The 24,939-nt window shown below is 40.8% G+C and overlaps 3 protein-coding genes across 6 annotated transcripts; 1 reads left to right on the plus strand and 2 right to left on the minus strand.

Moving 5' to 3' along the window:
* Window positions 1-798: 798 nt before the first annotated feature.
* Window positions 799-10,758, minus strand: CEP70 (centrosomal protein 70). Of its 2 annotated transcripts, XM_052675845.1 has the most exons (16): window positions 10,652-10,758; window positions 10,474-10,579; window positions 10,200-10,323; window positions 9,669-9,849; window positions 9,223-9,392; window positions 8,089-8,148; window positions 7,299-7,398; window positions 6,840-6,928; window positions 6,201-6,275; window positions 5,365-5,464; window positions 4,570-4,740; window positions 4,245-4,391; window positions 3,611-3,779; window positions 2,455-2,569; window positions 1,414-1,493; window positions 799-1,007 (listed from the first exon to the last, which is right to left on the minus strand). In XM_052675845.1, exons 2-16 carry the CDS (start codon window positions 10,520-10,522, stop codon window positions 946-948), a joined length of 1,692 nt encoding a protein of 563 aa, XP_052531805.1. In that variant the 5' UTR covers window positions 10,523-10,579; window positions 10,652-10,758; the 3' UTR covers window positions 799-945. The 2 variants fall into 2 exon arrangements, with proteins under 2 accessions (XP_052531805.1, XP_052531804.1); XM_052675844.1 differs by lacking the exon at window positions 10,652-10,758 and having other exon boundaries at window positions 10,474-10,621.
* On the plus strand, window positions 10,654-17,013 carry FAIM (Fas apoptotic inhibitory molecule). Of its 3 annotated transcripts, none has more exons than XM_052675846.1 (5): window positions 10,654-10,931; window positions 12,046-12,181; window positions 13,138-13,366; window positions 14,661-14,710; window positions 15,712-17,013. In XM_052675846.1, exons 1-5 carry the CDS (start codon window positions 10,654-10,656, stop codon window positions 15,859-15,861), a joined length of 843 nt encoding a protein of 280 aa, XP_052531806.1. In that variant the 3' UTR covers window positions 15,862-17,013. The 3 variants fall into 3 exon arrangements, with proteins under 3 accessions (XP_052531806.1, XP_052531808.1, XP_052531807.1); XM_052675848.1 differs by lacking the exon at window positions 10,654-10,931 and adding an exon at window positions 11,083-11,107; XM_052675847.1 differs by lacking the exon at window positions 10,654-10,931 and adding an exon at window positions 11,153-11,421.
* A 138-nt stretch (window positions 17,014-17,151) lies between these two features.
* On the minus strand, window positions 17,152-24,915 carry PARP9 (poly(ADP-ribose) polymerase family member 9). The gene is made up of 10 exons (XM_052675842.1): window positions 24,802-24,915; window positions 24,676-24,715; window positions 23,359-24,176; window positions 22,489-22,716; window positions 22,191-22,406; window positions 21,378-21,447; window positions 20,175-20,549; window positions 19,638-19,786; window positions 19,166-19,340; window positions 17,152-18,748 (listed from the first exon to the last, which is right to left on the minus strand). The coding sequence occupies exons 3-10, from the start codon at window positions 24,166-24,168 to the stop codon at window positions 18,444-18,446; spliced, it is 2,328 nt and encodes a 775-aa protein (XP_052531802.1). The 5' UTR covers window positions 24,169-24,176; window positions 24,676-24,715; window positions 24,802-24,915; the 3' UTR covers window positions 17,152-18,443.
* Between the last annotated feature and the right edge of the window lie 24 nt (window positions 24,916-24,939).

Consider the following 24,939-nt stretch of genomic DNA (forward strand, 5'->3'; position numbering starts at 1 on the left):
TGGCTGCAGGTCTGCATATGATGAGATTCCAAAAGCAGGGAGATCAGTTTGCCAGGATGTCATAAAGGTTATAGTTTGTAAAGCCTTAACATGTTTTGTTCTTTGTTACAACATTTCAGCATATCATAAGCCTTGATAGTAAATCATTCTGCCTGAGGAACAGCAGAGTTTTGGACTAAGCTTTATTGGAATGAAATATACCAAAATATTTTTGGAAGCTTGGTGTACCTGTTTGTTTACAATAAACTTTGACATGTCTTGCTTAAGGAACTTTATCTATGCCCTTCTAAAAGTGACAGTAGAATATGAGCGTGGTAAATTCAAATCCCTTCTAGGCAAAAAGCAATAAACCACTTTCTGAAGTGGGCTTAGAATATTTTCAGCCTAGATTACATTAACCCAGTGTATTTAAATCCATAACCAGAAAAAAAAATAAATTCACTGAGCAACAGCACAAAGCAGGAAGCGTGAAATCATGTAGTACTTGAACAGAGGACAGTCCCTAACTCAAATCCCAAACCTAGCTGAGATGTAAACATCATTTTAAAATAGGCTCTCAAGACAACCAAAGTAATAATGGAAGTATTACATCTAAAGGCAGTTTGAGCAATGTCATCTCATACCTGCTGATGAGCAACGTTCAGAAAGGTAAGTGGTTTTGTGGTTTTTGCTTTTGTGCTGGCTTCAGTTTCCTAGATGAACACAGTATGTATTGGTTCTCTCTCCAGGACAGAACAGGTTATTGTGGTTATTTTTCTTGTTTCATGTTCAGTGTAAGAATGCAGAGAACTAAAAGAATGCAGTGGCAAAGCCAAATTTTTATTTATATATCCAAAAGTCTGAAACTGTTCATTAGATAACAGAGATTAGAGGTAGCTGTAATGGCATGTGAATCAACAGGCCACCTCACAGGTTAAGTCTTCCCAGGATTGACCAAACTAACTCTTAACTAGTTATCAACTTCAGCTTTCGTACAGTAGGTAAAATATCATCCAGGTTATTGATCTCTGAAACAGAATGAAAAGCAAATTTGTATGAGATGTATATAGAACACCTCTAAGTCCAACCAAAATTCTAGATTAAATGTTAAAATACAGAGAATAGAAATGTTAGAAATGTCAGCAAAAAACTACTGCAGAGAATAAATTCCTCAAAGCTTTTAATGCTTTTGGGGGAAGAAAAAAGTTATTTTAGCTTATAAGTCTTATGGTTGAATGTAACTGACCCTATTTTTAATGAAGACCTAGTTATTTCAGACACTTTCTTAAAAGAGGAGAGCAAGGCAAAGCACCTTTTCTCACACTTCCCTTATGTTTTTTTGCACACCAGGAGTAAACAAAGTGTGTTAGCTATTTAAAGTCCTGGCAGGGAACTTTGTCATGAAGATAATTACAACTTGCAAATGCTACTCACCTAGAAGAGAGAGCAAATCTTGAATGAGAGCTTGAAACGGTGGAAAGAAGCATTCGTGTTCTTCTAGCTTATTGATGATACTGAAATTTGTAAGTAAGACCATTATCTCAAAAATGTAAGAACATATTAAGTTCATTTTCTTGTCTGTTTTGCCATACAGTGTCACTGCTTTCTGAAAATACCATTACTTATTATATACAAATGCATAGAATACCTACACCAAAAATGCATCTTCACATTCTGAAACCTGCAGCCAACAACTGTTAAAAGTCAAAAGATTATCTCTAATTTCACTGTTTCTGCCCAGTATACATTCTTCTATTCCTACTTGTATCACGTCATGCAATTTTTGGACTGGAGCAGCAGCCTATATATATATATATGCTAAATATATCAGCCACCCCAGGCAGTATAACTGCTGCAGAGGTGGAGGCAAGAATATTATATGCAGCTTGTCTATAGTTAAAGCTGTAAGGAGCACAGAAAGGTTGATGGTGTCGGTGTTGTTAACTTTGCCTGTTAAAATTTACTGCTGCAGTTAGTATCTTTGTATGTTTGTACAGCACATTCTGAATGCAAGCTCTTACAGCTTGCTATCACCTCTATGTTCTCATCACTTGATAATAAGATTTGTCCAGCACCCAAAAGATTTCTAGGAAGCCTGAGGTGTACATTCTCTCAGTAACTAATACATTTCAATATTGCAACCTTAAAGTAATTTCATATCCCCACCAACATGCAGCACTTGCTTTGTCTCCTTATGAAACATAAGCTTAAGAGGCTTTTTTGATCACTGTATCCATGAAAATCAACAAGCTAATGCTAAGGGAACCTTAATTTTTTTTTTTATTTACCACCAGTACCCTTTTGAAAGTGTTCAAGATTTGTTCCATGTAGGTTAGTAGTCAATCCTTTACTGTCACAGCTAGCTGCCTGTGTAGCAAGTGATTAAAATCTCTTCCAGTATCAATCTTATGCAGCTCTTTCAATTCCTAAGGTTCCTGTTTGCAGAATTGTTGCCAGTGGAACAGATCTAAATACCTGTAGATGTCTTGGGTCCCCAGAAGCCTCTGTAGTTGTTCAGTCACATTCTCATTAATTATGTCACACAGTTTCCCAACAGTATCCACCACCACTGTGGGTGGAACTGAACTATCTGGAAAACAAAGACTTCATGCTTCCGGTAAGAATAACAACAGGAAAAGAAGACATAATTCAATTCTTACAAGTGCCCAGAATTTATTCAACTTTCACATATTTAGGCATACAAGTTTTATCATTCACAGAAAACAAAATGCCTGTGTTGAGAAATACACTGATACTACTGGGAGGAAGGAATCTCTCATTAATCCTTCAGTAGCTAAAAACATGACAGAGCTAGATATTTTCTTGACTGAAATGGTACTACAGTCTGTCCTATACTGTCACTGGAAAGCAGTCAACTGCCACTGTATACAGAGATGGTATTCATTGGCTTCCTGTAGCACAACAGAAGTACCTCATAGAGGGAACCTGTTCCCTGATATTTTGTTAGCAGCAAGAACTTGTTCTGTTTGCTTGTTTTAACCTGCTTTGGCTACTGTGATGAAAGGTAAAAAGGTATCAGGTTCTTTGTCCTTTCCTCACTCAGTTTCAGAGGAACTATTTGTGGAGAGGGTAACTGAACTCCTTTGCTTTGTAATTACTAGGGAGATGGGAAGCTTCTTCACCTCCTGTTGTTGGTGGCAGGCAGGAAGTCTGCTTCCCTTTTGAATGAGGCTTCAAAGGCCTCAGTAGTTCAGGAGCCTTTCCCTCTGGCTGTACCCTGCAGCACAGCCAAGCCTCTAAACCCATGAGCTCAGGGAAGATTAGCAGCTGCTGTTCTTCAGAAGTGCAAAACCAGAAGAGAATGAAACTACACAGGCCTCTGACTACTGGTGGCACTTAGTTGTTGACACTGAATAGTTAAAAAATAAGTAGGCCTTTAGGATTGTAAGAGGGAAGTTCTTCAGGACTGGACATACCTCTGAATGAGTTACTAAGGAGAAATCTAGAGCAAAGATTATTTATCTGTTATTCTAAAACAAGTTAAAACAGACAAACAAAAAAACCTTGCGTTTCAAATAGAGTGTGAAATATGATCAGTACGTCAGTGCTCATAAAACAAAGCTTTCCCTTTGGAAATAGCCTGAACAAGTGCTAGGTGATAAGCCTGTACCTAGTTCCAGAAGCTCATGAAGATTTCTCATTGCATTGGTCAGTTCCCCAAGTTTTGTGTACACCTCATTCATTCGTGGGTAAATGCCGTTCAGAGAATTCACATCAAACAACTTCTGGAAGTGAGAGACCATGGCAAACAGTGTTGATAAGGATGGTGTCTGGCTGTTCTGCAGAAAACAGAAAGGGTAACTTTTCTAAATTGTTGCTTAGCAAAGCAAGGATTCTTTTAAACTGTGAGATATTTTTAAAACTAGTCTACAAAGAAAAACAGGTGTAACTTCCATTAGTAAATCAAAGCATTTCAAATATCCTTAAATCTCAAGAGATATATCCAGCAAACCAAAAGTACTCTTATGAAAAAATATTCTTTTGGAAGCTTTGTTTTCTGTTGTTTATTAAGTCTGTTTATGTATTCTGAATGCTGACTGAGAAAAAGATGGAACAGGATAATATCTAGCACTACAGGGCAATGCAAATTCATGGTCAAAAGACCTTCATTAAAGCAGTCTTCCCCAGGGTGAATTTATCCATTATGTGAAAGTAGTCTTGGAGTATTGGATCTTTTCACACAGCTATTTCTTAAACCCCAAAAGGCTTTGAAATGCAGAAGTCAACAGCATGTGAAGAATTACCTTTTCCTTGTTTTCTATTTCGTCTAACACTGTATCTACTATGAACTGAAGGTCTTGAACTCGTATGGATTCCCTGTTATCTTGCGGATCCGTGATGTGCCAAGGCACCAATTCCAGAGACAGTTTTCTCAATGACCTGTGCAAATCCTTTTAAAACAAAGGATACAGGGCTTATTGTAGTAACTGCTTAAATATTCTGTCCATTTAACATTAGGTCAGACAACAAAACTAACACATAAGAACACTCTGCAATGGATAAAGAAGCACTGTGAGATTTTCAACAGACTGAAGGAGGAATACAAAGCCAAGCATGAGAGTGCATTACCTTTAGGGCCAATAGCTGATCTGCCCACATTTCTATAGTGAGTGGGAGGTGTTCAAATCCACATTCCTGCCCATTCTCCTTAATATAATTTTGCACTGGCCCTTTACTGCGCTTATATATTAATGGAGGAGCTCTTGGACTTCGTATAATAGAGTCAATATTGGACAACACCTTCAATAACAGACAGAAAAAAAGTTATTGCTCAAACTAAGCATGTTATTACAAGTTCACCCCCACCAGTCAAATAATCTAAACAAGAAATCATAAATACCTCCAGTAAGTTACTATCAATGACTTTTGTAGATGCACTCAATATGTCATAGATTTAAAGATTTAAAAAGATACTAAGTAGAAGAAAAGTAAGAGTTAACACAAGTAGACTTCCCATTCAGGGAATATTCTGTTTATCTCCTCACAACTTTGTTATTTCCACAGTTGATATTTTGCTAAGCTTTACTATATTTGCTCCTTCTTTACTTAAAGAAAAATAAAAAGCTTCTATCTCCTCAGCAGTTCTTAAAAGCGTAACAGAAAGGTATGCTTTGCACAGGACCTTGATCTTTGTCCTCCATCCTGATGAGAATTCAGGCTAAGCCACCAACTGGAGGTTTGCCAAGCTAGTCTCTCCTCTGTTGTAACTTTAGGTAGTTTACATTAAGGTAGCCTACATCAACTGCCATAGCCAGAACATTACATGTTATGTTCTTTCCTCCAGGATTCAAAAGACAATCAAGCAAAACTCATATTTTGTTATGAAAGTGCTAAATATACACAGTGCCAATGAAGTTGGCATACCTGTAAGTACTGCTGGCAAACTGCATGCAGCTGATCCTCTGCAGTACTCCCAGGTTCTTTCTTTTCTTCTGTTCTTTCTCTGGTAATGTTCCCTGAAGACCTGCGTGCCAAATACATACAGTAGGTCATCAGTAGGCCAAATACATACAGTAGGATGGCTTTCAGTCTGAAACTACTGAATTGTACTCACTGCATGAGTGAAAAGGCCATTTAAATAGACAGAATGTAAAACAAAGAAGTGAAAATTTTTAAAGCAGTATCTTTTTCAGATAATGTATAGTGCTAAAAATATGTAGTATTCAGTACACACGTACACAAATAATTAAGCGAAATTCCAGACTGACACTTCGTCAGTAGTAGATTTCTGTTATCTTTAAAGTATTTTCTAAGCAATGATCCAGAGGGGGGGAAAAAAAAAAAAAGGAAATTTCTAAGGATAATATGGACATAACTTCAGGTATCTTCAACAGTTCACCAACTCTCACAATACTCTCAATCCATAATGCAGCTAATAACTTGCTTTACAGCTCACAGAAGGGGCAGACAACAGAGTTTGGTCCTGCCCATACTGCCCATGGTAACACTCCCATCCCAAAAGACAAAATGGAACTAAGAGACAGTGCTGTGCACCAGTTTGGATGCCATGCTATCACTTCAGAGATGCATAGGGTGTCTTTGGAGATGCAGAAGCATTTGCTGCCCACAAACCAGGCTCTAAGGGACAGTGGTGATAAGGTAATGCTTTGTAAGCTGCTATCTATGTGATTGGTTGCAGAGCATCTTTGCCTTTATATAGTTCAGAGGATTCATGAAAGATACTGAAGAAAAATAGTTACTGGATAGTTTTCTTTAAAGTTTTCTCTAGTTTCTTCACTCGGTGCTTGTAGAGTTTTAATTCCTGTGCAGTTGGCCTGTTGGAAAGAAAACATACCATATTATCTATCTTGCATTGAAAGACAGCTATAAAATTCAGCCAAGCGAAAAAGTAAGAAAGCTCTTCTAGTGCCATAACTTCATTCTGGAAATGAAATTCTACATTTCTGTGTGGCAGTAACTGTAATACAGATATATTATAGCACCTAAACCTATTTTGCTGGTTCAGGCTTTCTTACTAAAACCATCTGCTTCTCTACCCTGTCCAGCAGTTTTTAAATGGAAATCAGGCTTGGCAGTAATACTGCCAGTGGAAAGAACAATTTTACCCACATGCATTTTTTACTGCTTTAACTGAATGAAGTGCAAGTATCAATGCAGTTGTCCAACATGATGCAATGTACAGTAATAGCTGTTAGTATCAGCAGCATAGGGAGGAAAGGTTGATGGCTGCTGCCCTATTAAAATACTAATTATTTTATGAATGGATTTTAAAGACAGATTTCATACAACATTTTCACAGTTGCTGCTCTTTCAGTTTCCTTCTTTGTACAGCAAAGCCTAGTGATGTGCTTTTAAAAATGATATTTATCCTTTCTCACCTTGTTTCCAAATCTTTCTTGAGATTTGTATTTTCAAGCAAAAGCTGTTCATTCCTGGCTTTTGTTTCAACAAGCTGACTCTGAAAAGACTGCAGCATACATTGTGTTATTTCTTTTATTTCATTCATTCCATAACCAACAAGCTTGAACACTTTCAAGCATGTCAGCTGTTAAGAAAGATTCCCATTTGCTCTATATAGTAAGACAGCATAGGTGAGGAAACAGACCTCTTTAAGATCAAGAGCCTGCTGTATTAGCCCACAGGTAGAGAAGCAGAGAACTCAACAAAGTACAAAATCTTTGCATATTGAGATGAAGACAGTGAATGCTGCCCAGTGAGTTTACAAACTTTGAAGATAAGAACAATCAGACAGAAACCAAACACATATGCATTTTTATGTGGCTCTTCAGGGGTTACCATTAGAGATCTGCATGGACTTATTCTTAGCAGTTCCATACCGTGAGCAGTGCTCTGTAATTCGGAGTAGCATCTAGATTTAAGAATTCTTCTTTGCTTTTTACTTCTCTCTGTATATGATCTTCAGCTTTTTTATATTGCCTATCAGGGAAAATAAATTGCTTCAGCTTATTGCAATTCAATTGCCACGAAGATCCAAGGTTGTTTAGTTTGCAGGTACATGTGACAAAATTTCCAAAATTGAACTATGATCAGAATAGAAACACTGTCATGGTCTTCTCTATTATTCTGGAAAGATGTTTCATATACTAATTGAGTACATTTATTCCTGAAGATAAATTACAGTGCAAGCAAATCCAATTTCAGTTTTCTAGATGATAATCTCAAATTATGGGAATGTCTCTCAGGCATCTGATTGTTGCTCTGCATCATGTAAGCAATGTGGTGGAGCTGAGAAGCTGGCATTCCTTTTTTTTTTTTTTTTCCCCTTCTTTCTTTTAGGAAATCAGTGAATTGAGCATAGCTAATGCAGTAGTGCTGCCTGTAAACCACTACAAAAGGAAAAGTAGAAAAACAAACAAAGGATTATAGCTAATGTCTAAATACAACGCCCTCCTGGCTGCACTGGCCTGACTGAGCAGCTGCTTAGACTGACTGAGAGCTATTTCCAGGATTAATCCAAACTTCCAAGATCATTACAGGCCTTGGCTGTATTTTTTTATATTTTAGTGACATCTAGAAAACAGAACATTTGCCATCCCAAGTTTTAAGAACAGCAAGGAAAAAGAAAACTTTGAGCTGTAGGACCACGAAGCATTAGATGAGACTCACCTTAGCTCCTTTTTCATTTGATTAATTTGAGATTCATAGTAATCAATTAGACAAAGAAACCTGAAAAAGGAAAAATGGTATTTCGAATTTAAGATATTGTTACTGACCTATTGGTATAGGATAGCTTATACAGCTGCACTGTATTTAAAAGTGACCCTTCTCTCTCATATCAGTCACAGTTTTCCAAAAAAGAAATGTAGAGACATTAACTGTCTATTAGATTAAAAGTGGCAAAATGACTCAAGAGGAGACCAAAGCTAAATCCTTCCGACAGCCCCCACATCTCGTGGGTATGTTCACCCAGCAAGCTTAACAATCTGGTCCATTCTTGAGCTGTAGGGCTGCAGGGACCATTGGAGGTGATAGAAGAGCACAGGTCAGACACAGCCTAAAGAACTTCCACTTCCAGAGAAACTACAGGTGCTTTTAAGGAAGTGGCTGCAAGGAAATAAAGCCATAGAAAAAATGTATGGGTGAGAAATTGCATTTCCTTTCAAACCACTCTGAGATTTTCCGTTTTGAATATACAGGTAAAAAATGCCAGGGAACCAATCTCAGTGCTTCTTTTTTTGTTGTTTAAGGAGGGCACAAGAAACAGTCACAGGGACACATATAATCCCTCTAAAATTTATCCTAGGTAAACATCCTAGGCAGACCTGGACAGACCAAGCTACACTAGCACAATAAGGCAACAGCCACCTGAGGCCTGTAAGTTGTCGAATCTCTGACTATAGCTGAAGGATGGAGATTTTCTTGCAGGACATGTAGGCTTAGAATACTTTCAGAACTTGCACAAAGTGCCTGGAAAGCATGTTTGCAGTTAGCAGTCACAAATGCTGCTTTCCCAAACTGACTTTGTTGTTACTGCTTTTTGCTTTGTTGTTTAAATTTACATTCTAAAACGTTAACAAAATCACCATAGCAAATGCAGTTTCCAGAACAAACCATTCCACCCTCTTTGCTGACACCTAGTGGATACAGAGGCTGAGATTTTTATCTTCTGCCATGCATTTATTCAGCTTGCACTCCTAAGATCGACAACTTTTTTCCATGTAAGTATCAAGAACAGTCACTTTAAATCCATTTATTCATTTACTGTTACGAGTCATTCACCAATATAACAAAATTTCTTACTGCTGATCTAGATGGGACTTGGGAGCTCTCTTGCAAAACCGGCAGAACATTTTGGTTTGAGTGGCAACACGCTGCTGCTCCTCCTCCCCAGCTTTGCACAGCTCCCTCTGCAAATGAGCAATAATCTCCTCCTGTTCTTGCAGCTTTTGCTGCTGCTGTTGGTATTTTGCCTGCGAAGAGATAACAGGAGCATTCTGAAATTATTCTAACAAGCTGGAGATGGTGCTCCACCTGCCAACACAGGCACTTGGTCCCAAGGAAGCTTAACCAAAAGTGGAAGAAAGGTTCATATATTTTCCTAATTTATTATTAGAAAATTATTCATGAAATGTAAAATCTTAGCTAAAAATAGTGTACTAACTTTGACATGACACTCATGTTTATTTGGACCAACATGTATACTTCTATAGCTGCCAAAACAAGTCGAAAGCTGAGTGCTGAGTTACCTGGGAAACCAGCTGATCTTTCTGAAGTTCTTTGACCTGATTCTGTTGCCGGCAAACGTTAGCTATTGTCTCATCTTCCAGCTGACGGATTTTTGATTTAATGTTTTCCACCACGTTTTCCAATTCATTAGCCCTTTTCTCTTCTCGAGATGCCCGACCTCGTTCCTGTCGTACCTCATCTCTAGAAACATAAATCTTTGACTTAAATTACACTCATTTCACTAAGTGCAGTGAAAGAAGCACAGGCCTGGCAACTGTTATCTGACGGTGCCCAGTTAACTGATGACATCAGTTATCTGATGTGCCAGCCTGCAGCAGCAGGCACAGGAAAGACGCCGTTATGGGAAGTGGCAGCAGATGAGTTAAGACAACAGCTCAAGCAGATCTTTTATGCAGATATTTATGCAGAATATTGCTGCATATTGGACAAAAATCTCCAGAAAAAAAGGTCTTTGGCCTTAGATATGACAGTAAACAGCGACAGTGCTGTTTGCTTTGCATTACCTGTAAATTCCCTTCACAGCACCTTACCTAAGATTATGATTGGTCTCCATAAGCCCGTACATCATCTTCTGTTGTCGGTCAGTGTCTTCCAACAACGTTTTTAATGCAAGTCTTATTCCTAGAGAGGCCTGACCGTCCAAAGCAATCACATCTGGAAGCACACATCACAAACAAAGCCTTAACCAAAGGCTTTCGGTTCCTGAAGATCGCATCTCCGTTACCATTTGGAACCGATGGCTTCAGCAGTGCCTGGTGACTTCAGGTGTGCTGCCCAGGAACCCCCACCAGCAGCACTCCTTACCTGGCCCGCCGCCGCCGCCCGGGGACGCCGCGATGCTCACGGGCTGCATTCCATGGCGCAGCAGCAGCGCGTTCACCGTCTCCCATTCCGCTTCCTCCTGCCGCAGCTGGGAAGAGGCACAAACCTGAGGATCGCTGAGGATCGGCATGCAAACAGCGCGCAGACGCTCCGGTCGTACCGATGGCCGTTAGAAGGGAGAACGGCTGCCAGCGAGCCGGATTTGTGCTTTCTAAGGAACTGAACGCGGCGGGGCTGGGGTGCTTTGCTTTGTGTCACTGCCGCGGTACCTCCGTCACAGCGATCCGCCGCTGGAAAGGAAGAACAGGAAAGGAAGGGAAACGGCCGAAAGGGAACGGAGGGCGGGCTCTGAGCTCCGTGACGGTAACGGTCATCTCCGGGAGGCGGGCAACCGCCATCTTGAGGCGGAGGGGAGGAGGGACCCGAGCGGCTGGAACGGGGTAGGCGGGGGTGCGGGCGTGGGGGGTTGTGTGCGGGTGTGGGGGGTTGTGCAGGCGGCGGGGGCGCTGCGGGCGTGTCGCGGCGTAACGCCGAAATGAAAGCTGTGTCTGTAAGCTCGCTCCGTGCAGCGCGGTGCGGGATGAGCTCGGGGCCCTGAGCGGATGTCGGAGGCGGTGTGAGTCCCGGTGGCGGTTCTGGCGTTGATGCTGAGGCTGATGGATCGCGGCTGTGTGGTTCCCTCGCAGCTCTGTGGGAGCGGCGTGGTTGCCGGGCAGCAGCGTCCTCGGTGCTCTTACACATAGCTATTTGCGTAGGGAAAATGATGTTTGTATTACAGCAGGGCAAATCCATTAGTCATAACTCCATCCATTCTCAGCACTCCTTGCTGCTATCCTGCTTTTCTTCTTTTCTTGCTGCTGGTTGGATTAAAAGCCCTTTGGTTACTATGGCATCCCGTGAGGAGGTTACCCTCAGTGAAGAAGAAGTAAGGTAAAACAGCAGAGCTGCAGCACGTATGGACTTTGGAAAGATATCCCCCACTGCTGCGGCCACTTATGGCTGTACTGAACGTGGAACGTGTCCTAAATGGAAGGATATCTTTTCCAGTCTCCTTCCCTGTGCGTGTTTGTGTGTGCAGAGTTGTGTTCCCAAATGACGTAGGTAATACAGCTGTTAGAATCAATGGATGGTGGGCTTATCTGTTATAACTACTTCTCAAGTTCAGAAGGCTGAAGCAGTTGCTCAGGGAGCAAGTGAAATGCTGCACTTTAAAGCCTGTCAAAAAAGAACTGCAAGGAACATCTGAGTTCTAAGTATGTTTTTTAACTATATACTGCCCCCTGACCCAGAGGCTCTAGAGGTTGCATGGGTATGTATCTTTTTATGGTGTTTGTCAGAGTGAGCCAGCATACCTGCCTGTTTTTGTGATGTTTTGTCATATTTTAATGTTTTTAAAGCAGGGATGTGCAAGTAATTGTGTAAGCTTACTCTCTCATGTCTTGTTTTGCAGTTGTAAAAGGTAACTTGCCCTAAAGCAGTAATGCTTTGAGCTGTAGTCGTCAGTATTTGAATTCTTTCGATGACAATTAATTGACTTTATTGGTATTTCCGTAGGTCTCGATACGGCCATTTAGAGAAGATGACAGATTTGGTGGCTGTTTGGGAAGTAGCTTTAAGTGATGGTATTCATAAAATTGAATTTGAGCATGGGACCACTTCAGGAAAACGTGTCGTCTATGTTGACGGAAAGGTGAAATTGCTATATGCTCAATATTCACTATAATATAATTATGTAAGTGCATTTCCATATAGAACAGACAAAAGACTACTACGTGAGGTGTATTCACTTGGCTAACTTTGCCTCATGTAATGAACAGCATTCCATCAGAAGAGGGCTGGCCAGCAGGGACAAGGAGGTGATTGTCCCTCTCTGCTCTTGTGAGGCCCCATCTGGAGCACTGTGTCCAGGTCTGGAGCCCCCAGTACAAGAAAGACAGAGCTGTTGGAGAGGGTCTAGAGAAGAGCCACAAAGATGATCAGGGGACTGGAGCACCTCCCCTACAAAGACGGGCTGAGGGAGCTGATCTTGTTCAGTCTGGAGAAAAGAAGGCTGCAGGGTGACCTGATTGCAGCCTTTCAGTACCTAAAGGAAGCCTATAAACAGGAGGGGAATCAACTCTTTGAAATGGTAGATAACAGCAGGACAAGGAGAAATGGTTTTAAGTTGAGGGAGGGGAGATTTAGGTTGGATTTAGGGGGAAGTTCTTTACAAAGAGAGTGGTGAGGTGCTGGAACAGGCTGCCCAGAGAGGTTGTGGATGCCCCATCCCTAGAGGTGTTCAGGGCCAGACTGGATGGGGCCCTGGGCAGCCTGGTCTGGTATTGACTGGGGAGGTTGGTGGCCCTGCATGTGGCAGGGGGGATGGAGATTCGTGATCCTTGAGGTCCCTTCCAACCCTGGCCATTCTGTGATTCTGTGAACATCATTCTTGTCTCAGTTACAGTTAAGGTGTGAGTATCATGAAGTGCTTTGCCATCCTTGGGCAGAAGTGTTCTGTATTTGTAAAGCGTTGCATGTTTGTACCTTGAGGAAAGAGGACAGTTAAGTACTGAGCTGTTTCCTGAGTTCTGGTGCGCTTTTCTGAAATACTAAAACACTTTCTCAGGTTTGTCAGTTAATACCTATTGTCTGTGTTTTCTTCTACAGGAAGAAATACGAAAAGAATGGATGTTTAAATTGGTGGGTAAAGAAACATTCACTGTTGGAGCATCCAAAACAAGAGCTACAATTAACATTGATGCAGTCAGTGGCTTTGCATATGAGTATACTTTGGAGATCAATGGAAAAAGCCTCAAGAAATATATGGAGAACAGGTCAAAAACAACCAATACTTGGGTACTGAGCTTGGGTGGTACAGACTATAGAGTTGTTTTGGGTAAGTAAATATGGAATGACTTTACTTTGCTGTTTTCAAAAAAGCCTGTATGCATTTAGCAATTGGTAATTAAAAGAAAGCACAGTTCAGTGGTGTATGGAAACAGTTCAGTCATGACCTGAATCACTGAGCATCTGTGGAAAGGACCCGGTCAGCCATGGGAGCACAGGTGAAGGTAATTCAGGTGTGCAACTGAAAGGGGTAGAGCCTGGCTGCACATCTCTTAGACCTCATTTAAGGGCTGACTGCCATGGGGGAAGGATCCCTTTCTGGAGATTCTTCTTGGGTGAAGCTTTTCCCTGTGAACCTAGAGTCTTCTGATACGGGTGAGCAATCTTTTTCCTTTTCTTTATAGCACCTTTCTATTGTGCTGGTTTTTCTGTCATCATACCTTTGTTGCAGTGCCTTTCCTATTGTACTGATCTGTCCAATTGCTACAAGTGGCTAGTGCTATTGCAGTGTAAAACCTTGTGTGGTCTGGAGAACACTGGAAGTAGATTCCAAAGACAGAAAAATGGTAATCTTGTTATATCTATGTAGTTTTGTACAGCACTGTTGTTTGTTAACTCAGTAACGGGGATTTCCCTTAAAAACAATAAACCGAAGTTAAGGAGTCATGAAAAGAAGTGTGTCAGTGTCACTCTTTGTTTTTTTTATAGACTAATCAGCATGCTGTTTTCTGCACTGCTGCTTAACTGTGAACTTAATCCATAACCTTCAGATAATGTTTTTATACTTTCTTTGTTGCAAGGTTATACTCTTTTTTTCCTTTGCTCCCTTGCCCAAAGTATGTTAGAAGATGGGAGGAAGGATCCACAGGGGAATTTGTCCAGGCATCTAGTGATGAAACTTCCACTTAAGTATTGCTGTATACATGGGCACAAGACAAGCTGGACTGTGGTTTCTTTATGAGCCTAAGGATAGAATGAACTGCCCTGAGATAAAGATGCTGGGGGGAAAGAAAGGCAGTTCCAGTGCCAAGAGATAGCCTAGTATCCTTCTCTCCATAATTACTTAAAAGACAAGCAGTACTCTGCTGTCTGTTATGTCACAAGGACATTTTCTGTAATGTTAATTTTAGAGTCGAGTATTTATTCATAGCAAAAATTGTTTGCCCACTGGTGGCAGAGCCTTCTGTCTCTCCAATGTAAGAGCAAACTGTGTAGCTCAGGTTATTTAGGACCTTCTCCGGGGAATTAAATATAACATCAAAGAGTAAGCTTGTAAAATCCTTAGATTGTCCTAGGAGAAGAGGGGAGAGTCCTTTCTACTTTATTTTTTCTTTCATTCACAGAAAAGGACACTATGGATGTGTGGTGCAACGGTAAAAAAATGGAGACAGCGGTACGTGATCATTTCCACAGGTTTTTCATAGACTATGGCTCTAATATAACCAAAGTAAGCCACAGTGCTTATCTGTGTCATGCTCACTAAGCCACAGCAAGGAGTATGTTGCTTCACTTGGGTGTGGAGCGTGGGTAAACCTCTAGACCTGCATGCTGATGATCTGTTCTTTGCTGTATTTATTAACAGAATCCTTTGTCTCCTGGATTACCTGTTAAGATGCCCAAAGTCTGTCCGTATAAGGATATACAGTGCTATACTTCTCGGACAAATGAATCTTCTGGGTCAGTTGTCCAGGGTTTCTACTGAGAAAATGCTCAGGAGAGTGGGAGGGACTTAAGTTTGATGTGGACTGTAGAGCCACCTCAACCAGACCTGCTCACCTTAGTGGTAACTGAAAGCTGAACACCTGTGCTCTTTAATTTTAATTGATTTTTGTCCATTTAGAGACGATCCCTAAGCACCTCGGGCTTAGTTCATGTTGCTGGAGCAAATAAAATCTTTGTCACATCTGCATTAATATGCATAGCAGATAGACACTTAAAAATCTTAATATATTTGATGTCTTTTCATTTTATGAAGGTTTTCATTATGCATACTATGTAAGCTTCCCCATCCCTAGAGGGTGCATTTTCTCACCGGAGCTGGCACTATGGTGAATGCATACTCCAAAATGAGAAGTTAGGTAACTGCATCTACAAACTACAAAGGGGAAGTTAGGAGCTGTGCATCTAAACTGCACAGCATGTACTCAATTTGGGGATCTGTTCATCCTGCTGCAGAGGGCACCAGCAAACTGATGGTGTGAAACGTTGGTTGTCCTTTGAAAACCCAAACTCTTTAACTGGCAGCCTGAAGCTCTGCAGCTTTGCTGAGCAGCTGCCTATGGCTGCAGTGATTATGAGAGCTGCACGTGACCATGACCTGGAAACAGGTGATGCTTTGAGTGGTTGTTTTACTGAAAAGGGCATCTGTTTTTATTCTTGTCTCCTTTCTTCTAGGGTGAATTCGTAGAAGATGGGACAGAAACTCACTTCAGTGTTGGTGATCACAGCTGTTACATTAAGGCTGTCAGTAGTGGAAAACGAAAGGAAGGAATTATTCACACTCTTATTGTGGATGACAGAGAGATCCCAGAGGCTGTGGAGTAGCTTCTAGTTAACTGATTGTTTTAGGTCTCAGATCAGGTACTTTTAATTACTGTGGTAATTATTTAAATAAGAGGCATTTGGATAATGCCCTCAATAACACACCTCAGCTTTCAGTTAGCCATGCAGTGGTCAGGCACTTGGACATACAGATCATTGTAGGTTCCTTCCAGCTGAACTATTCTACTGCATGTAGAACACATGGTACATCTAGTTTGTGCTGGGTTCATTTCCTAGCTTCTGTACATGAAACTCATCTTTTTGAGGACCAGATAAACATAACTATGTACAACACTTTGCATTACCAGTTTTTAAAAAGCTACATAGGGAAATAAGTATTATATCGCTAAGTAGAGAGGGCAGGTGAACTTAAGTAGAAATTGTATGCTAGAAAAAAAAACCCACAATATTCAATAATACTGAATACTTTATATGGAGGGAGAACACATGCTGAGCACTGGAGAAAGCTGTTAAAATTCTCCCTATTTTTTCTTTTATGTACTTCCAATGTTCTTCAAATGCAGTCAGTTACATAAATTAATAAAAAAGGTTATTAAAGAAATATATTTTTTACCAGTCCTTGTGTAACTGTATTCAAATTTTACTCAGCTATGAAAACTGTTGTTTATTCACAGTAGGAAGTAAGGTGATATGCTGTGCCAAAAATATCCCAAAGGTATTTTGTAAAATGATGTTTGTTCTGAAGTTCTGTACCCTCCCATCCAACCAAACAAGAAGTTTTCTGCCACGGTCCTCCTTTAAAAAATGAAACCTCTTGAGGCAAGCTGACATTAGAACCTCTTCACTGTAGCCTAACCTTTAATCTAGAGCTGTCTGTAGGTAATTGTGTGTGGCAATTCTGGCAGTTGTGTGTGAATAAGGAAACGAGGAAATGCAGGTCAGAACTGGAGAAGAACTGACTGCTGTAATGGGAAAGTTAAGACAGGAACAGAATATTCTCAAATTCCAGCTGCCTCAGGTGGTTTTTAGAAGCTATGTGTGGGGGAGGCACGAGGCACACTGCCACTTAACATTGCCTTAGGCTCACCTTACAAAAGGGACCTGTTTTGTGACAGTGCAGACATAAGTCACTTTTAAAAAATAATGGTTTTATTTAAGAGTAACATTTTGCAGCGGTCCAAAAAACTTTTTCCACTTAAGACTTTCTCCCTCCAGACTTCAGAATTAGACTTTTATAACTTATTTTCTTTGGGGTTTGTGACCATTATGAATGCTATTTCAGGGACTGCAAGTAAAATACAAATGTGCTTGGAACTCATTAGCAATTTTAAAAAAAAATATCTTATTTAAACATGGATCACATCTATGTTTTAGGGTTCAGAAGCTCTGTTAGCACAATCTCATGGGCTTTTTTAATAGTTTTGTGCAGGCCCTTCTCCCCAGATAATTAGAGTTTTAACCATATGTGACTTTTCAGTCTAAAAGCAGACCTGATGTTGACTGACAAGCATTATTTCTGCATTACACCACTGTTACACCACTGTTACAACCAGATGAGGTGTTCAGATGAACCATAAATAATGGGTTTAAATTCTTTGGATTGTACAACTCACAAAACTGTGGAATGGCAAATCTGCTAATAGCTTTTAGTTTCAGACAGTGGATTTGTTTTAAACTCTCCTAACGCCAGATGTAACTTCAGGCTTTACTGCAGAAAGTTTTAGAATTCCTGAGAGCTGGACTGAATCCTTTTAAATTGAAATTAGAATAATAGCTCTTGGGCATTTACTGCCTTCAAGTTGCTGTGGAAGTAGTGTGGACGTACCTAGCTATGGTAAGGATGAAATGATCTCTACAACATATCAGTAAGGCACCTTATTGGAGAGCAATTTGGAGTCGTGGTTTGAACTATTTCTCTACCTGTGTGGTAGCCATTCAAAAAGATTGAACAGCACTGGGAAATCTCAACCTCAAATATGGTTCAAGTCCCATCTTTAAATACTATGAGGAAAAATAACAGATAAGCTGATAGTATTATTTGTACTATTTATTTTGAATATATGAATCTATACTGCTTCAACTCTCTTAACTAATAAAAACTAATAGCAACTACCGTTAGAAATCTTGAAGAACTGCCTCACGTTTGTCGTAACTTTACTGAACAACAAATCCTGAGGTGGAAAACAGCATTCATTGGATGCTTTCACACATCACAGTGCATTCCCAAGTGTAAGAATCAAACCAACCTGGATTTCTTGGGTTTCAAAACTATATGCAGTACCTTTAGATTAAGACAGTGTTATGAAAGAAAGAAAATGCAAACCTGTAATAGATAGTCACATGCTTCACATGCTAAGAATACTATAAGACATATAAACAATTTTAAACTAGTTTATGATGTTTTCCATTCGTTTTTAACTCTAGATCACTTTGTCCTAATCTCCTTAATCTTATCAGCTTACTTTTCCTCAAGGCTGTTTCAGAGCTGTCAAGAGGCCCTTAGATCACAGCATGTGAGTAGGCAGAGCACCCTCTTGAAATCTAAGCAGTAGAGTTTGTTCTGAGGGGGGCATCCCAAGAGCCACAGTTCTGACTAATTTCTCCTCAGGTCGCTGCTGGTTTCCTCAGAGGTCCGTGGGACTCTCCTTCACCTGGGAGCAAGTCAGCAAATAACATGGAAGGGCTTGAAGACTGTTGCAAATGACAAAGGTGTCAGGATTGCTTATATCATCTACTAAGCTGTCATAAAACATACTGGCATCTCCTTCCACTGCTGGTGGCATAATGTAAGACTGCTTGCCTTTAGTGTATAGCCCTGTTAGTACATCAGCCTCAAACACATAGATTTTAGAGTCTGTTTCCTTCCCGTCATCCTCGATTAGGCTGTTTGGGTTCCTTTTGAAGTAGATGCCAGCTCCGTATCTTTGGTCTGGAAAAGAAACAAAAAAAATATTAAGGAAAAAAGTCTTTAACATTTGGTTCTTTTTGGAGTGGTAGCACTGAAAGTTTGCTTCTCATCAGGCTGCTGAATATGTGCATGTGCAGCAAGTAAACAGAGATTTGGACCTTCTTTAAAGACTGCTGCAACAAAGTAAAACTTGGCCGTGGCATTATTTGTACGTTAACAATTTTGCAAACATTGGTTGGGTTAGAAAGGAATCCAGGTATATCTTCCCAGAGCCTTGCTGACTGCAGTGTCAGGACAGAAAGCAGTAAGCTCATAAGACTCTTAATGCTGGTAAGCAGCAGTTCTGGTGCAGCATAGTCGTTATTTCTGATTTTAATCCAACTTCAGCTGTCAGTCACTGTTTGTTTTGATTAAAGATGTCGAGGCAAATTTTATTACCTGTTGGTGGAGAATATATCCTGTGAAATCCAGTTTGGCATACCAAGGTACAGAACTGAGCAGGAACACGCTGGTATAACTTGTGGGAGCCTTTGGAGGTAACTCCTTTTTCTTCTAGATTTTTTTTCATTTGTTGGAATGCAGCAGATAGAAGGGGATTGTGTATTTTTTCAATCTGTAACACAAATAAGCAAACAGACAATTACCCATGAATGTGCAAGTGCTCTTGTTCTCCAATGTAAGAAACTGCACTCCAATGCACTCCAATGTAAGAAACTGATTTGGGTTGTATACATTGAGCAGCAAGCAGGTAAGATATCTGAAGCGTGCAGCCAATCCCAAAAAGAACCATGCCACTATCCAACACCTCTCACTGAAGTCAGTTGAAAGCAGTGAATATATGTTTTGAGAACTTGCATTAAGTTCAGATATATCAGTTGAGATTTAATTTTGCCATGTATGCCTTATTTACCTTAAGGATGTGAAGCCCAGTCCTTTCAAACTGTTTCTGTCTGTCCTTAAATGCCTGAAGGTGTGAGTCTACCTGTAGCATCTGAAACTGTCCAGTAGAGTTTGTCTTGTCAAGGTGTCCTTCTGAAAGCTGATCTGTGTCTGGTTGGCCTGGAAACAAATAAGGAAGTAAACCAGTTATGGTAATAGCTGAAGCAAAGGCAATGTGGAAGGTTCCAATACTCCTTTTGGTAGTTCAGTGAAGAACAAGGAATGTTAAATATTCTTCGAAGTAATGCCAGAGATTAATATTGAGAGGAAACTATGTGTATATTCATAATATTGTTGCTGTGAGTTGCTGAGGGCATAAAGCTAGCAACTGGGCTTTCAAGGGCTTGTATGGTGAAAGCATGGTATTATCAGCAGTTAACCTAGTGTTCAGTGTATATGTGAATTGAGTGCATGTCTGTCCACTCTCAGCAATACACAGGTATAAGCTGCTGCTTAATTTACCTTATTTATGTGCTTATTTACTTAATCACTGGTTGACTTTACACACCCGTTAGTTGCAGCAGTTCCTCTTGTTTGGCTGTAGTATGCTTTTGCATAAAAAGCAGTAATTTTTCAGTTGCGAGCACTGCATCAATCACAGCATCTGGGGGTCCGTGAAATTCCAGGCTTGCTTTCCCATCTTTCACTTTTTCTGACACAGACACACTAGAATGTTTCACTCGAGATAGTTCTGCATATTCCTTTGTACCAAGGCTAAAAATGTAGTTGTTTTCAATGACAGCAGAGTGACTTTCCTGAGTTTGTATCAAGCTTTGGATCCATAATTCTGCTGCTTTCAGTGTGAAATGTGTCTTCCCCTGAAGTTCAATGGCCAGTTTATTATCTGTAGTCTCCTTTATGCCTTGACTGCTTGACTCTGTACCTGGAACAAAAGAGTGAAGAACTTTCAAGTGCTGTCATCACAAATTCTTATATGTAATCCCAAGTGTGCAGTCAAGAAACATTCTGTTCTTCTGATCTGCTCAAAAAGGTGGTTAGATACCAGAAGATTTCCTTGAAAACAACAAAGCAACACATAGAATTTTGTGGGTTTTTTTTGCATTCCTTTAAATGAATCCAACAGGTTTGGCTTGGGCTGGTGTTTTTTTTTTTTTTTTTTTTTTTTTTGCTTGAAAGACTTCTAAAGAAGTGACCAGCTTCATTCCTGTCAATGTAAAAATGACAGGTCTCAAGTGATACTGACAAGTAATGCCAAAATTAACAATGACAGCATATCCTTGTGAAATTTTGCTTTGGAACAGTAAGATATCTGGTATATTTTTTTCATAAGCAGGAAGTAATCTGTGCTGTTACACACTTTATTCATACATATCCTATATTATGGCTGAAGTGACTGCATGACTTCTCTGTTCAAACTTTTCCTACAGCAGTTACATCACTTTGGTGACTTCTAATCAAACATAAAGGAACTTCTCTGAACTGAAAATTTAGCCATAAGGTGATCCATCACATGCAGTCATCAACTCCACTGACTGCCATCAAGGTCCTAGCCAAAAGCAGAGCTATAACAGAAACCCTTGGTAGTAAGCCAAGGGACTTGTGTCTTGGCGCTGTATTTCTCACATGCTCACATCTTCTTTGCTTGTGACAATTAATGCAGTTACTAAGTTGTTTGTAAAGGAATGTGATTTCAGATCCTTAGATCTGGTCTGCTCATTCACTTGAAACACCCCCTCTGTTCATTACTTACTCAAATAATCACTTCTGTTGTTATTCTTTTCCAGTTTGCTTGCTGCTAAATTCATTTTTTCCTGGAAAATCTTGAAAGAGAAAAGTTTAGGAGCAGTTTGCAACCTATTAGTCTCTTCAGCAATCTGTTAGATAAGCAGTTGGCAGTTGTAAGCAATTCTGATGTTACAGCTAATATTTGTCAGCTTTAGCCAGAATTTTATTTCTGACTCTTCAAATGCGCTGTTGCAATTCCAAGTCCCTTAAGGTAACACATGCACACATTAAACAGCACCTTTCCCAGTCCCCCATGGCTCTGGTGTGGAGCCTCACAATGGAGCTCACAAAGCCACAGCAGATGTAATTACATTATTTGCAGGTTAATGTTAATGAATCTTTACTCAGCTTTAAAACAGAGTGTGCCCCCTTCCTTTGCCCCAACACTCCTCATTATGGAAGTTTATGAGAAGCCCTTCTCTGATAGAGACTTCAAACAAAAATATCCCTCAAAGAAATGTGCTGATGAAGAATATGCTTACTCCCTAACTAGCATAGTTAAGAGTAGACTCCTTGCCATAGAACTGCTGGCAGATGTGACATATTCAGAGCTCTCTCTCCCTACTATCAGGTCACAGGGTGATGACAGGTTAGTGAGGAAAAATATTTGTGAAGAATAATATCTCATGCTGAGAGGCAAGTCGTTTGCTGAGGAAATAGCCACTCACAAGTATTACAAATAGCATGGGATTCACATTATTTTAGCTTGTAGTCATCTGGAATATTTTTACAGTTATTTTGGGTTCAACTTATCGGTAGTTAGTAAGAAATGTATTACTTGATAGGTAGCGTTGTCATCTGGGCAAAGGACGAACTGCACATCTATTTTCTTCTCAGGATATTTCCTGGCAAATTCTAACACCTCTTCAATCATGGTCTCTGCCACCGTAGCCTCAGGCAGCATCAGTGACCAATTCTTTTCTGGAAAGGAAATTGAGGGCGATGGATAATCCCGAACAAAACACAGGCAATTGTTAACTGCCTCCTTCAGTTGCTGCAGGAAAAAGAAGTGGTTTAGTCCTCACATCACTCAATGTTAAAATCTTCAATCAAAATCCAGTCTAACTGATCCTCACCTCGCACAGTAGTACCACGTGGTTAAATTGCGGCCATATGACGTGAAGTACAAACTCACAGGGTAGATGATACCCTTTTGTTACTATTATCTCCTTATAATAGGAGAAATGCTTCAGCTGAGACAGAATTTCCTCCTGAAGGGCTGGGCCTGCTTTTTGCAGCATTGGCGTTGAGATCTGAGAGCAAAACGTGCCATCCAAAGACACAGAGCTAACAATAGCTGTAGTCTAGAAGGAAAGAATTCAAAGTTTCAGGAAACTTCAAGTTTACTACTTGTAAGCTTAGAATAAAGGTACCTCTTTAATGTAAGTTACGTTTACTAAAAGCAAATGCTCTTCCTGTGATGCAGCTGTCAGTCCAATGCCTCTGTTGGAATACTATGACTAAGCTCACATCTTTTGCATCAAATTTTCTGTCCAGCAAATTAAATGCATCAATTTGAATGTTGCACTGTTTAAAGGTAAGGTGCACATCATCGCCTTGCAAGTTATTTTCAGCTGACAGCTGTAAGAATATAACATACAGAAGACAGAATTAACTTCTAGGGAATGCGTGGTAAAACGAGAACTCCTACGATGTTATTAGAAGATTAAACATAATATATTTATTACTAATCATCCAGTATTTTGCTGCTTACTGTAATCCCATAGTAGCATGTATGCTAGCAAGAAACAATGCTATTAGAAACAATTCTAATGCTCAGTACCCATTTTAAATAATAACTGTTTGTGGACAGCATTTTTTTACCCTTTCTAAATTCTCATCAAACTGAGTGGGCCAGTACAACGCGTGTTCTGCCCTGTGAGGTTCCAAAGCCTGCAGAGGCTTGGAGGCAGCTCTGTGTTCGTCATGTTGCAGGACAGACTTACCCTTTGCTCTTCAACGTGTCCCTTTATGATACGCAATTGAGTATTTCCATGTTTGATGACAGGTGCAGGCAGGCTTAGTGAAGCTGGAACAGTCTCCTGCAGCGAGCTGCCTTCACCCAGAAACATCTCACAGGCCCTTTTTATTTCTGCTACCGTACGCTCACAGATGTTCACCAGATGGATCTCCTTGAGGCAGCTTGGCGTGGTCTCAACAAATAGCTTTATAGATATTACAATCACTTGAGCACACAAGTTAAGTGGGAAGCCAAAAACCCCTGAGCTCATTGCTGGGATAGCCACAGACTTGATGTTGTTTTTTGGGTCACTGGCGTACTTCAGAACATTCACAACAGCTTCCTCAAGTAGAACGCAACATTTATCCTTTTCACATGGGTACCACCTTGGACCAACGGCGTGGATAATTTTCTTACACGGAAGTTTCCCTCCACCTGTCACTGCTATTTTGCCAGTTGCGACTTTTCCATATTTTCTAATAAGACTTCTGCTTTCCTCTACTATTTCTGGCCCTCCGGCATTCACAAGAGCTAAAGCAAGACCTCCTAAATGGTCCAGGCTTTCACTGGCTGCATTCACCACAGCGTCGACCTTGTGACTTGTCAGATCAGCCTTATAGACCGACAGGTGAATTCCCTGCGTTAATACTTTTCTGTATACTTCAGCAGCACATTTTGTACAGGTCACTGTACAGGCAAACTTTTTATAAGTGAGATTACGTAGACTGTTCTCTCTTTTCTTAAGAACTTCATAAGTATCTTTATTGATGGGGATTGTCACGGTGCCCTCATCCATTCTTGGCCCTAGGACATAGAATAATATAAACTCAGATCCAATAAACCACTGACAAAACTTTTTATACGTACACGAAAGCATTTTAGAGCTCCACATTTTATTATTGTCATTGCACACCAGTATTTTTTTATAGTATGATCTTTCAGGTGAGCTCTCACAGCACAGAGCAGAGAGGCAGGATCCCCTCCCTCGGCCTGCTGGCCGCTCTGCTTTTGATGCAGCCCAGGACACGGTTGGCTTTCTGGGCCACGAGGGCACACTGCTGGCTCATGTCCAGCTGCCATCCACCAGTACATCCAGGTCCTTTTCAGCAGGGCTGCGCTCTGTCCTTTCGTCCCCCAGCTGGTATTGGCCCTTAGCTCTGTTGAACCTCGTGCAGTTCTCCTGGGCCCACTGCTCCAACCTGTCTAGGACTCTCCGTGCTGCTTTCAGCTGTTCCATGACATCGCTTTCCAGTTGCAATTTTCAGTGAAACACAGCTGCCAGATGGCAAAGGGAGAGGCTTACCTGGACCGCGCTTGTCTTCCGGGCTCTCTGACTGTTGGCTCTGCCAGGAAAACAGCACAGAGAAAATACGTTACCGTACACGGCACCGAAGCCGCGCGGTGGGCACGCGGAGCCGGGCAGTTTCACCTCCCCAGGACAGCGGCGCTGCTCCGCAGCCCGAAGCCCAGGCGTTCCTTGGGGCGCGGCGAAACGCGGAGCCGGGCCGGGAGAACCGCCTCTCAGCCGCAGGTGAAGCTCCTCAGGCTGCACCACCCCCAGGCGGAA

This window comes from Tympanuchus pallidicinctus, unplaced genomic scaffold (assembly GCF_026119805.1).
Source record: "Tympanuchus pallidicinctus isolate F22 unplaced genomic scaffold, pur_lepc_1.0 scaffold15, whole genome shotgun sequence".
Classification (NCBI taxonomy): Eukaryota; Metazoa; Chordata; class Aves; order Galliformes; family Phasianidae; genus Tympanuchus; species Tympanuchus pallidicinctus.

Excerpts from the sequence above, each read along its gene's own strand:
- FAIM (XM_052675846.1), top strand. The coding sequence starts at position 10,654 with ATGGCCGTTAGAAGGGAGAACGGCTGCCAGCGAGCCGGATTTGTGCTT. Across the intron at positions 12,182-13,137 it reads TCGTCTATGTTGACGGAAAG|GAAGAAATACGAAAAGAATG; the intron begins GTGAAATTGCTA and ends TTTCTTCTACAG. Across the intron at positions 14,711-15,711 it reads GTAAAAAAATGGAGACAGCG|GGTGAATTCGTAGAAGATGG; the intron begins GTACGTGATCAT and ends CCTTTCTTCTAG.
- PARP9 (XM_052675842.1), bottom strand. The coding sequence starts at position 24,168 with ATGGATGAGGGCACCGTGACAATCCCCATCAATAAAGATACTTATGAA. Across the intron at positions 22,407-22,488 it reads ACGTGGTACTACTGTGCGAG|CAACTGAAGGAGGCAGTTAA; the intron begins GTGAGGATCAGT and ends TTTTTCCTGCAG. Across the intron at positions 18,749-19,165 it reads GATATATTCTCCACCAACAG|ACCAAAGATACGGAGCTGGC; the intron begins GTAATAAAATTT and ends TTTCTTTTCCAG.
- CEP70 (XM_052675844.1), bottom strand. The coding sequence starts at position 10,621 with ATGCCGATCCTCAGCGATCCTCAGGTTTGTGCCTCTTCCCAGCTGCGG. Across the intron at positions 6,929-7,298 it reads ATTACAGAGCACTGCTCACG|TCTTTTCAGAGTCAGCTTGT; the intron begins GTATGGAACTGC and ends TGTATGCTGCAG. Across the intron at positions 4,392-4,569 it reads ATCAGCTATTGGCCCTAAAG|GATTTGCACAGGTCATTGAG; the intron begins GTAATGCACTCT and ends TTGTTTTAAAAG.